The sequence below is a fragment of the Indicator indicator genome, chromosome 7 (assembly GCF_027791375.1).
Source record: "Indicator indicator isolate 239-I01 chromosome 7, UM_Iind_1.1, whole genome shotgun sequence".
NCBI classification, from domain to species: Eukaryota; Metazoa; Chordata; class Aves; order Piciformes; family Indicatoridae; genus Indicator; species Indicator indicator.
Window position 1 is genome coordinate 7744199 of NC_072016.1, and position 10775 is coordinate 7754973.

Genomic DNA, 10775 nt, shown 5'->3' on the forward strand with positions numbered 1-10775 from the left:
GGAGGAATGGTTCTGATTGCTCAGTGGTTTTGGGGGTGGGAACAGAGGGACTTGTAAGGTGTGAAAGATAATTAAAGCATTCACAGTTTCAAAGCTGCTTGCCTTACAAAAATTAAGACATTCAAATTCAGGGATACAATACTGTATTTTACAAGGGGGTTAAAATTAATTACATATACACAGGAAAAAATAACAATTAAAAAAAATACAAGAAAATACAAAAGCCAACACCTCCATGGTAGCATACTCCCTCTTTGTTGTTCATCTCGTGGAGCTGCACATTGCTTTAAAGAGTCAAACTGAGCAATCATGAAAATATCCACTGAGAGATTCTGGCAAAAGGAAGGAGAAAAAAAAAAAAAAAAAAAAAAAAGGAGCTAATAAGCCAAGCAAGTCAAAGGCCATCCTACTCTGGAAAGCCAAATGCCACGGCTCCGACTTCCACTTGCCTGCTGCTCTTCACTGCTGCTGCCTGGCATTTCCATGGGCTCATCTCAGGTGTTAGAAGGCTTCCTGCTCAGGAGCTGAAGGAAACCAACCCATGCAAGCACAGCACGAGAGAGCCATGCCTTACTCTCCTACAAAGTCTTGCATTAGTCCCACCCACAGCAAAGGGTGCTTCAAACAATCCTTTTCCTTTCTATCCTGCAGAGGATCCTTTTGAAGGCCCGTCTGAAGTCATGGTTGAAAATAGTATAGATGACAGGGTTCAAGGAGCTATTGCAGTAACCGAACCAGAAGAAGAACTTGAAGAGGGTGCTGGGCACAGAGCAGCTCTGGCAGACAGCTGTCAGCGTGTAGGTGAAGAAGAAGGGGAACCAACAGATGACAAAGACCCCAATAACGACTGCCAGCACAAAGGTGAAGCGTTTCTCCCGGTTTTGCCTGCCCCTCCACCGTGACCCTTTGGTATTCCTCTCCTCCTCTGCTTTCCTAGGTAAACTGTCCCCAGGCTTAATCTGGCTCAGTTTAGTCTTGGTCTTTCCCCTCAGTGGTCTCTCTGGCTTCTTACACTGGTTGTTCTCCTGGTGCTCAGAGGAAGAGGTCTCCTCCATGTCTATGCCATTGACCTCTCTCTCCTGCCCACCACCACCTCCCGCTGCCTCCTCCCCATTGAGCTGAGCTGTGGCTGGCAGGTCCTCCTTGTCAGTCAGGCCATTCTGCTTCTTCTCAGGACGTTCTGCCCGCTTGTTTGGTGGTACCCTGGTTCGCCTCTTGGCTATCTGGTAGATGCGCACATAGACCAGGATCATGATGAGGCAGGGGGCAAAGAAGGAGCCAATACTAGAAGAGATGATGTACCACTTCTCATCATTGATCTTGCACTCTGCCACCCCCTGGTCAGCCTGCTGGCCACTCTTCTTCTCGATGGAGATGAGCGGTGGGAAAGAGATGACAGCCGAGATGACCCAGACAATGAAGATGATGCACTTGATGCGGCGTGGGGTACGCTTGAGGTTGTACTCGATGGCTTGTGTGATGGACCAGTAACGGTCTAGGCTGATGGCACACAAGTGCACGATGGAGGAGGTGCAGAATAGCACATCCAAGGCCAGGTAGATCTCACACCAAACTTTGCCAAAGTACCAATACCCCATCACCTCGTTTGCCAGGGAGAAAGGGATGACTAGCGTGGCCACCAGGATGTCAGCCGAGGCTAAGGAGACCAGGAAGAGGTTCTGGGGGGCCTTGAGTGCTCGGCTGGTGAAGACAGCAATGATGACCAGGACATTGCCGAAGACGGTGAAGAGCATGAGCAAGCCCGCCAGGCTGATGAGGGTGACGGTGGTGTGCAGGGGGTACGGCGTGCCCCAGCCCGGCCCGGCACCGCTGTCGTTGAAGGTCCCATTGGTGCCGGGAGGCGAGTAGCCCTCCTCCTCCTCCAGCTGCCGCTGGTACTCCATGGAGGAGAAGAAGTGGCCCCTCTCCGTGAACGGGCGCTCCAGGTTAAACATCAACCCCGGCTGCGTAGACACCCCCGCCCTTCGTCCCTTGCCCCACCCGCGCCCAGCCCTGCTCCGCGCAGCTCCGCGCTCCTACCGCGACGCTGGCCGGGGCGGGGCTGCGCGGCGGCCGCCAGGGAGGGGCTGCGAGCGCCCGCGGCTCATGCTGGGGCGCTGCCCACCGGGAACCGCGGAGCGGGGTGCGGAGCGGAGAACGGCCGCAACTGGGGCTGCAGCCGGCGGCGGCTGCTCTGTCTCGCTCGCCGCCGAGCCGATTTATAGCCCCGGATCAGGCCGGGGCTGCCGCGTCAGCCCCACGTGGGGAGCTGCCCCCGGTGCGCGCACACACATACACACGGACACACACGCCCCGCGCTCTCCCCTCGCCGCTCCGCCCCGGCACCCCTCCCCACTCCCGACAAGGACTCATACGCAGCCCGCACACTCACCTTGCTCAGTGCTCGCTCCTGCCCGCTTTGCTTACCCTTTTCTCTGTTTCCCCCCGGACTCCCATCATCTCGCCCGCTGACCCACGGTCTCGCCCAGGAGCGGCTCCACTCCGCTCCGGAGAGAGGAGCAGCCCCTTGAGGGTGGATGCGCAAGGGGGAGGTGGGGCAGAGGCAATGAGAGCAGGGTGCATCCTGGTGGGGCCGGGCATGCCCGTCCGGCAAGCGCTGGGGAGCCCATGGGGAGCCAGCGAGGTGCGGCTGAGGACCGCTTACGCTGCGCTGGGACTGGAAGCTGCTGCCCTGTCCTGCGTGTTTGTGAGGGCACCGACGGGCTCCACCGCCACGGCTCCGCTCCGGGTGCGCGCCCGTGATCGCCGGGAGCCCCGAGGACCACAGCCGAGCAGCGGAGCCAGGCTCTCGGCCCCGTGGGAAGGAGTGGTCACGACCCTGCCGCTGGCTGAGGGGCACAGAGGCATCAAGGGGACCCCGGGGGACGGGCGCTCGCCACTGCCGCCGTAGCGGGCGGCAGCCCCGGGCAGCGCGGGGGGGCAGTGGCACCTGCTGGCCGCGGCGCCTCACTACACCCACCGCCGTCGGACGGCGGCCGAGCCCCGCCTCTCCTCCCCGAGGGTCAGGGGGAGCCCTGACGCCCAGCTCCGCAGGCTCCGGCCAAGAGCTCCGGGAAGGGAGGAGCCATCCCCATAGAGGGACGGGCTGGGCCAGCCTCCCGCTGTCATCCCGCACCCGGATCCGCAGGCTGGCTGAGCCCCGCAGTTCCCACAGCGGCTCGCCCCGCACGTTGTTTGGTGGGCCCCCTCGTTGCCTCCCACGTGCTCTCCCCAGCCCCAAGGGCAGAAGGAAATGGAGGCGGGCAGTAGGTTCACCTTTGGAAAGACAGGCAGGCAACTCACCTAAGTGTATGGGAAGGTGAGGCAGAAGACTGAAGAGATGCTGGAGTTAATGAGCATCTCCTGCTCATTACAGGGCACCCATGTACGCTGCAGGAGGATGTGTAGCTCTGCCCAGCAAAGGGTCTTCTTCAGATGGAAAATCTGTAAGGGTTTGAGATCACCCCTGGCAGAGGCCTCCTTGGTCACCTGCAAATCAGAGGCAGAAAGCAGATTTAAATAATTAAACATAACCGTCTGCCTTCATTTTCTTGTCTCTTTATGTGGGTGGACCCCTTCAGTCTGCCTGAAGCTAAACCCAGCCAAGAACATTGCTCCTGAGCCACTGTGCCCCAAGAGCAGAGTTTTGATCAGGACTCTTTGCTGGGACAAAGAGCATAAGGGGAACACGAAAGCTGAAAGCCTGAAGAAAAGGGTTTGTCCAAAACACCACTGGAAAATGAGCTCACTGCAAGTGGGAAACAGCTAGGATGGCATCATATTCATCTCAGAGAGGAAACCTGCCTCGTCAAAGGCACTTTCCTCACACCACCACCATCACTGTGCACATATCTCTCTGATTGTATTGGCACCACTAACACACAGTGCTGTCTGCAAAGTGACTTGCTACTACTGAGTCCCCCCCTTTATTTTCTCTGCAGGTACTCATGGCTCTGCCCAATTCTTGAGGTCAAAGATGGTTGGAAGTTGCCAGGACCATTAAGATCTCACATGACAACCTGTGATGACTCTACAGGTCAGATGCCTTTATGAGTCTGTACAACGCTGGATAATAATTTGGAATATTCCTAAAACCTCAGTTCCCAGAGTACTGAATTAGGTGGGGGAGGGGGAGAATTAAATTTGTAGCCCCTGGAAGACTGCATAGAAAAACTTCAGGTGGAGTAAAACAGCTGGTAAATAAAATTTTTGTATCAATCCTCTGGCATTTGCATCCAGATGCTCAGTTTTTGAATGCCTGCTGCTGAAAGCACTGATATGAGTTACAACAACTCTGCAGTTCAAACTCAAGTCAACAAGTGCCTGACGAGATAGCCTAGAAAACAGCCTGTTCTCCAGTGGCATCAGACACTGAAGAGCTGCAGGAGCCTGCCCTTTCCCCAGAAAGCAGCCTGGTTTCTCAGCATTGCTCCATGAGGAGCCAGGCTCACCAAGCAAGGAGGGACAGCCTGGGTACACACTAATGAGTGTGGCTGAAGGCTATCGATCCTCCTCTGACAGCTCCCCCCAAAAGAGCTGCTGTCCCAGGCGGGCAGCGATGCCCTTTCCAAGGCACAGCAGCAAAGTTTGTGTTCAGCACGTGTACCTCAAGCATGTCCCTGGCAAACAAGCTGACCTTTATGGCTGGTTTCAGGTCATTAATTAGGCACACTGCTTCCATGTTTATACATCTCTTCCACCCATCAGCTCCGGCACCACTTCCAGCATGACTTCCAGTAGCACAGGGGGAGCCAGGACCATCCTCCTCTGCTGCTTCTTGGGGAAAAGATGCTGAGAAACATTCATGGGGTCTTGGAGCTGCTCACAGCATGAAGCAAATCACATACAGGAAGATAATCTCTGGAAAGAATCGCTATGGTAATAAGGCTGTAAAATGCGTGTTTTGGACAAGCAGCCCCAGGAATTGTTTATTTTCAGAAAAGCATTGAGATTCTGGCAGGGGAAAAAAAATAACAACAACTGCTGAAGGACCCAGACTTGCTTTTTGGACGTGGTGTGGAGTTACAGAAGCTGGACAAACCTAAGGCTAGCTCAAGGCATGGCAGCACAGACTCCAAGGGGGTGGGGGGACCACATGAAAGCGCAAAGAACAAAGTGCCAAAATTACTTCTCAGCAGAAGCTTCCAAGGGCAAATCTGTGCCAAATGGACACCAGCCATCCAAGAAACGAGCCTTAGTTAGGCACTGTGGGTGCTCTGCAACCCGAGGTAAACAGCAGTCACAATTTGCTTTGTGTTATGAGAGCTGTGGTTTGTATTTCTGCACTGTTCCTGATATTTGCATATCCATGGCAGGAAGCCCTCATTGTAGCTGTGGGTTTTGGTCATGCTACCGGGTGTATTTGAATAAATCAAAGCAGGGTGCCTATCAGGAAGATTTGCTTTAGTAACTGGGCTCCCTTGGGGGTAACACACTGAAAACCTATCATTTGTGTCACCCTGGGGACTAATGTCTGAAGAGTCCTTCATGGCAGCTTTGAGTTGGCCAGTTTTCCTCCAGGCCTAGGGCAAGCTGTCAGAGATGCACCCAAGTCACACAAAAAAATAAGCTTTCCCCATTTACTGTGTTAACCCCAGCAGGCAAGACAGCACAGGAGCTATCAGGAAAGAGGTACAGACCTCCTGCAGGCAAACCTGGCACTGCTGGGGGTATGGTGGTGCCACTGTGAAGTAGTACAAAGTAATAATAGCACAAGAACACCGTCCATCTCCAGTGATGTGTTTCAAATGCTGTGATTTGTATCTTCCTTTTTTTTTTATCATCAGCTCTAGCCCCCCCTCCAGGTACTTTGGGACCCCAATCACTTTTCCTCCTACACATGTATTCAAACCCACTCTTCCCCTGTACTCAGCACTGGTCAGGCCACACCTTGAGTACTGTGTCAGTTCAAGAGAGATGTTGAGGTACTGGAATGTGTTCAGAGAAGGGTGACAAAGCTGATGAGGGGCCTGGAACACAAACCCTATGAGGAGAGGCTGAGGGAGCTGGGGGTGTTTAGCCTGGAGGAGGCTTAGGGGTGACCTCATTGCTGTCTACAATTACCTGAAAGGAGGTTGTAGCCAGGTGAGGGTTGGTCTCTTCTCCCAGGCAACCAGCAGCAGAACGAGGGGACACAGTCTCAAGTTGTGCCAGGGGAGGTATAGGCTGGATATTAGGAGGAAGTTCTTCACAAAGAGAGTGATTTTCCATTGGAATGGGCTGCCCAGGGAGGTGGTGGGGTCGCCATCCTTGGAGATATTCAAGAGAAGCCTGGATGAGGCACTTAGTGCCATGGTCTAGTTGAATGGATAGGGCTGGGTGATGGGTTGGACTGGATGATCTTGGAGGTCTCTTCCAACCTGGTTGATTCTATGATTCCCTACCTGTTGCTGCACGTTTGAGTTTGTGGTTTGCTCTTTTCATAGATCTCCCAGCAATGGCTTTCTGCAGAACGATGTTTTCCAGCAGTTTGTCTGGACTCAGCTGCTGGATGTACTTCCAGAGTTATTTGAATAAACCAGTAGGAAACAGATAGCTGCGATAGCAGTCTGTGCGAGCACCTAATCCCCTTGTGAGCAGAAGAGATGCTGATGTGGTATCAGATGTTCAGAGAGGAAGGAAAGGAGGCACACTGAATATTACCTACAGTGGCAGTTCTTCACTACACCCCATCTGCAAGAGCTGGTTCAAACCAGCACAAGATGGATCCTATGTGACTGCCTGCTCCTTTGGTGGTTTCTTTTTTCCCAAACAGCTTGAAAGCTCTGCTTGCTTTTCCTCATTAGATGCCGTTGGGGTTGCCTGCCCTGTTTGGCAGGATTTTAACTACCAGGTTTGATTGCACAGCCTGAAAGCAACAGCCAAGAGAAACATTTCTGTGCTAGAAATTATTGCGTGGCAGAGCTGGGGGTGAGGCTGAGCTTCAGGTTTATTCATTCCTTGTTTTCCTTCCTTTGCTTCTGCCTAGTGTCACAGTGGCCTCTGTGGCATTAAAGGCTCATTTCAGCTCTGCAGGAGAGATGCACAACAAGAAGCCTCCCTGGCAGTCTGCGTGTCACTGGTCTTCTGCCTCTCAGGCACTTCACGTCTGTGACAGAAGGGGAGAGAGAAATGTGCATTTTCCCTCTGTAGCACCCATGAATGAGTACCTACACACGTTCCTCTGTGCTGAGTACAGATGAGTGTGGGTTTTATACAGAGCAGTTTTGTTTATCCAGTTCCCTATCTGAGAATCCTCCCTCCTTCTTGCATCCTGCAACATGGCCAAAACTAAACACCTGTGGGAGTATCCCTCAGTGCTGAGGAGCAACTCCATATCCCCCTCCCCAGGGTTCCTGCCCTGCTGGCTCAAGATGGATCCCACTGAAATTAGCCAATAATGGCAGACATGTGATAAAAATAAACCAAAAGGTCTATGGACCATTCCTAATTTACTGCAGGGACTGGCCATACTGCTCACAATTGGTGCTTCACCCAGGGGACTGACTTACTGCCTCTCATAAAACCCTTTCTGAACCATATAGCCAAAGCACAGCTAAAACACATTCAAGTCCTTCTAGCCCTGGCCTGAGCAAGGGAAGGTGATATCTCCCCATCTCTGACATGACTCCCTCCTTGAGGTAACCTCCATGCAGCACTGCTCCTGTGTTCTACTGCAGTGCAAAGTCAGCCAGCTCCCTGCTGCAGCGATGCTCCAGCATGCAATAACCAAGCCAGGGATGCTACTGTGCTCCCAGGGCTGGGGCCAACAGGGCACCATCATCAGCTGCTCCATCTAGCCACAAAGGGAACAGTACAAAACTTTCTAATCAGCCTTTCAGAGGAAGAGCAGGTAGCCCTGGGCACAAACGGAATCACCCAGGCCATCGTTCAGAGAGAAGAAAGGTTGGGCACCACAAATTTTCTTTATAACCTTCCCTAAATGGAACCAATCAAGTTTCTGCAGCTCAACAGGTTATCTTTCATCAGCAGAGCCAGCCCACATTTAAGGCAAAATTGAGGCTGCCTCACTTTAAAGCGCTTAATTTCCCAACTGGGAGAGGTTAACATTAAATTACTCAGTTGAGGAGGAACTCGTTCATTCAAGTTCCACTCCCTAGGGCCCAAGTGCATGTCTCTGCCCTTTCCCTCCCTATTCTTCACCATCTCCATCTGAGACTGACACTTGATGCTACCTGTGGGCCAGGGACCACAGTCAATCCCTCTTGCAAAGGCGGAAGAGCCCCAGGTCAGATGTAACTATCTGGTTCATAGCATGCCCCCAGCAAGCTCCTTTGGCAAAACCAGAGCAAAACATCCAGCAAAGCAAAGTACTCTGAAAAGACAGAGAACAGCCAAGAAAAGAAAGGGTATGACAAGGAGCAGCCAAGCAAGGATTGAAGGTTTCAGGTCCCACCTGTCCACATGTGGGTCTCACAACATGTTCAGGTGCAGGAAGCAGGTGGTACATCCCCTTCAAAAACCAGACCACAGCAAGCTGCTACAGCAGGAGAGAGCTTCCCATGCACACTTGGATCACACTTTGTCATGTCTACATGAATCCTGGGTGGCAGCATCAGAGTTAGAAAGATCAAAGAGGCGAGGCGGCAGCAGCAGCAGTTATTGAAGGCTGAGTAGTATATAAAAGGTCCAAGGGTAATTGCCTGGAATGGCCAAGTTCCCAGAAAGCAGAGCACGTCAGCCGCAAGGCTTTCCGAGCTTCCCTCATTACTTGTTTCACCATCTAGTGGCAAAAGCAAATAACACTGGGAAGCCATTCAGGACCTGCAGCCGGCTCTGGAAGGAGACCTCTCTTTGCACCAGCTTCTCCCAGTTATGCTCACAGCTGTCTGGGCTGGGGACAAAGACAGAGCCATGGGGCAGCATTCAGAGCCCTGCAAGCCCCCCCAGTCCTAAATCACAGCCCTGGATGAAGGCTCATCTGCACAGGCTGCTGCACAGGACTCTCTGCCCACCTAGTGCTGCTGTGTCCCTGCTGTTCCCCCATCCCAGCTATAGCCCACAGGCTCCTGTAACTTCTCTTCACAGGCACTGGCAACCACCACCCTCGTACCCCCAGCCTCTCCCTAAAAACTGCCTGGCTTTCTCTGAGGAAACCTGGCCCCAGTTCCCAGGGGGACAGTAAGCAAACACAGCTGCAGAAGAGCCATGTAAGGTATGGCAAACTCAGGTCCCCAGTGACCAAACTCAGCTTAGTTAAAGGTACAGGCTGAGCTACACTCCCAGGAAAATATGTCAGGGTGAGCAGAGTCCTTTTGAATTGATGCTTTTCCTTCCCACCTCAGCTGAAATGGAAGCCAGGGATGCAGTGGGTGGAAGACACAGGGTATTGGAAAGGGACACAAATACCTTCAGGGACAAACCTTTACTGTGTACTCAGCTGGGTGTTAGGAGCACTTGGGGTGCTGGGCAGAGTTTGCCTTCATTAGCTCTCTCCCTGTGCCACACCTTTGCCATCAGGCCATGCAAAAGGAGAAACTTCCCCCAAGGCCAGCCCCTGCTTCCCCTTCCAACACCCTGGCCACGATCTGCCCACTTGGACCTGGCAGAAATGTCTGCAGCTGGATCTGTTCCATGGGAGGGAAGATGCAGGGCCCCATCTCTGTGGGGGACGTCTCAGAGCGAAATGCTTGCAGAGTGGGTGCAGCCCTTGCAACAGGGCCAGGGGCTGCCCTGTGTTTGAACTCTGGCTGGCAGATGGTCCAATACCTTCCCAGGTATTGGAATACCTGCATGATGATAGTCAGGCAAGTGGTAAAGGAGTCAGAAACATCCATTATCTGCTGGGCACAGGAGGGAAGGTTCTTCTCCCCAGAGCCAACGTTTCCATCCTCGTAGTGGTTTGTAGACCCTCCATGCAACATGCCACAGAGGGAAGTCCATAATCATTACTGCATTCATTCCCTTGATGCCTACAATACAATTATCCCTATGTAGGGTTCCCCTCCCCCCCCCCCCCCCAAGAGGCTCAAATTAAACACCAGCTTTTGATTTATTTGCTTGTTCAGCACCATCAGTTGCTTTTCAGCTCTCTCCCCTGGAAACATCCTATCTGGGAATACTATGCTAAGGGTGGTGACGTGTAATCAGGACAAAGCACTTGAAGAAGGCAGGCTGATATACCAGATGCTGAGAGATGAGGTATAATACAACTCCACTTCTGCTTTTTCAGCTCAGATTTTCCTTTTCCCCAGAAACATCATGGGTAGCAAGGGAAATTTCTGCCATACCAAATTCAAGAGCAAAATAATCCATGTCTTCCCTAAAATTGTCACAGAAAACTGAACACACACCAACAAGCATTAATCTGTAGTGCTACAAACTCTCTTGTTTTCCTGAGAAGTAATTTTCAACCCAGTGCAGAGCAACAGCAGCAAATTCTTCTGTCACAGTTTTATTTTTGCACTCAGATGAAGGATACTGCAAGGACAGTGCTGTCATCAGCACAGGATGCTAGCCCTGTCCTCACAAGCCTTGATGTCTTTAACATTCTCTGCCACTCTGAGAGCAACCAGTAGGAGCTACAGCTGGAGGGAGGGAAAGGAGAAATCTCTACTTCCTCATAAATATAAATATATATATCTGCTACCCAGCCTGTCAGCACCAGTTAAATGCAAGGGCAGGAGGATTGAAAGGGAGAGCAAGCTTTGTGAGAAACACTGGGGCATTGAAACAGGGAGCATTGAACCCTTCCTTCCACTTGTTGAGGCCAAGCCATTTGCTGGTTCACAATCACAAAGAAGTGGAGATTGTCATACAGCATCCAAGGATTACTG

The 10775-nt window shown here is 52.3% G+C and overlaps 1 protein-coding gene across 1 annotated transcript; it reads right to left on the reverse strand.

The window, feature by feature from the left end:
* Positions 1 to 620: 620 nt before the first annotated feature.
* On the reverse strand, positions 621 to 1955 carry ADRA2A (adrenoceptor alpha 2A). The gene has a single exon (XM_054382452.1). It carries the CDS (start codon positions 1953 to 1955, stop codon positions 621 to 623), a length of 1335 nt encoding a protein of 444 aa, XP_054238427.1.
* Positions 1956 to 10775: the final 8820 nt, after the last annotated feature.

Excerpts from the sequence above, each read along its gene's own strand:
- ADRA2A (XM_054382452.1), bottom strand. The coding sequence starts at position 1,955 with ATGTTTAACCTGGAGCGCCCGTTCACGGAGAGGGGCCACTTCTTCTCC.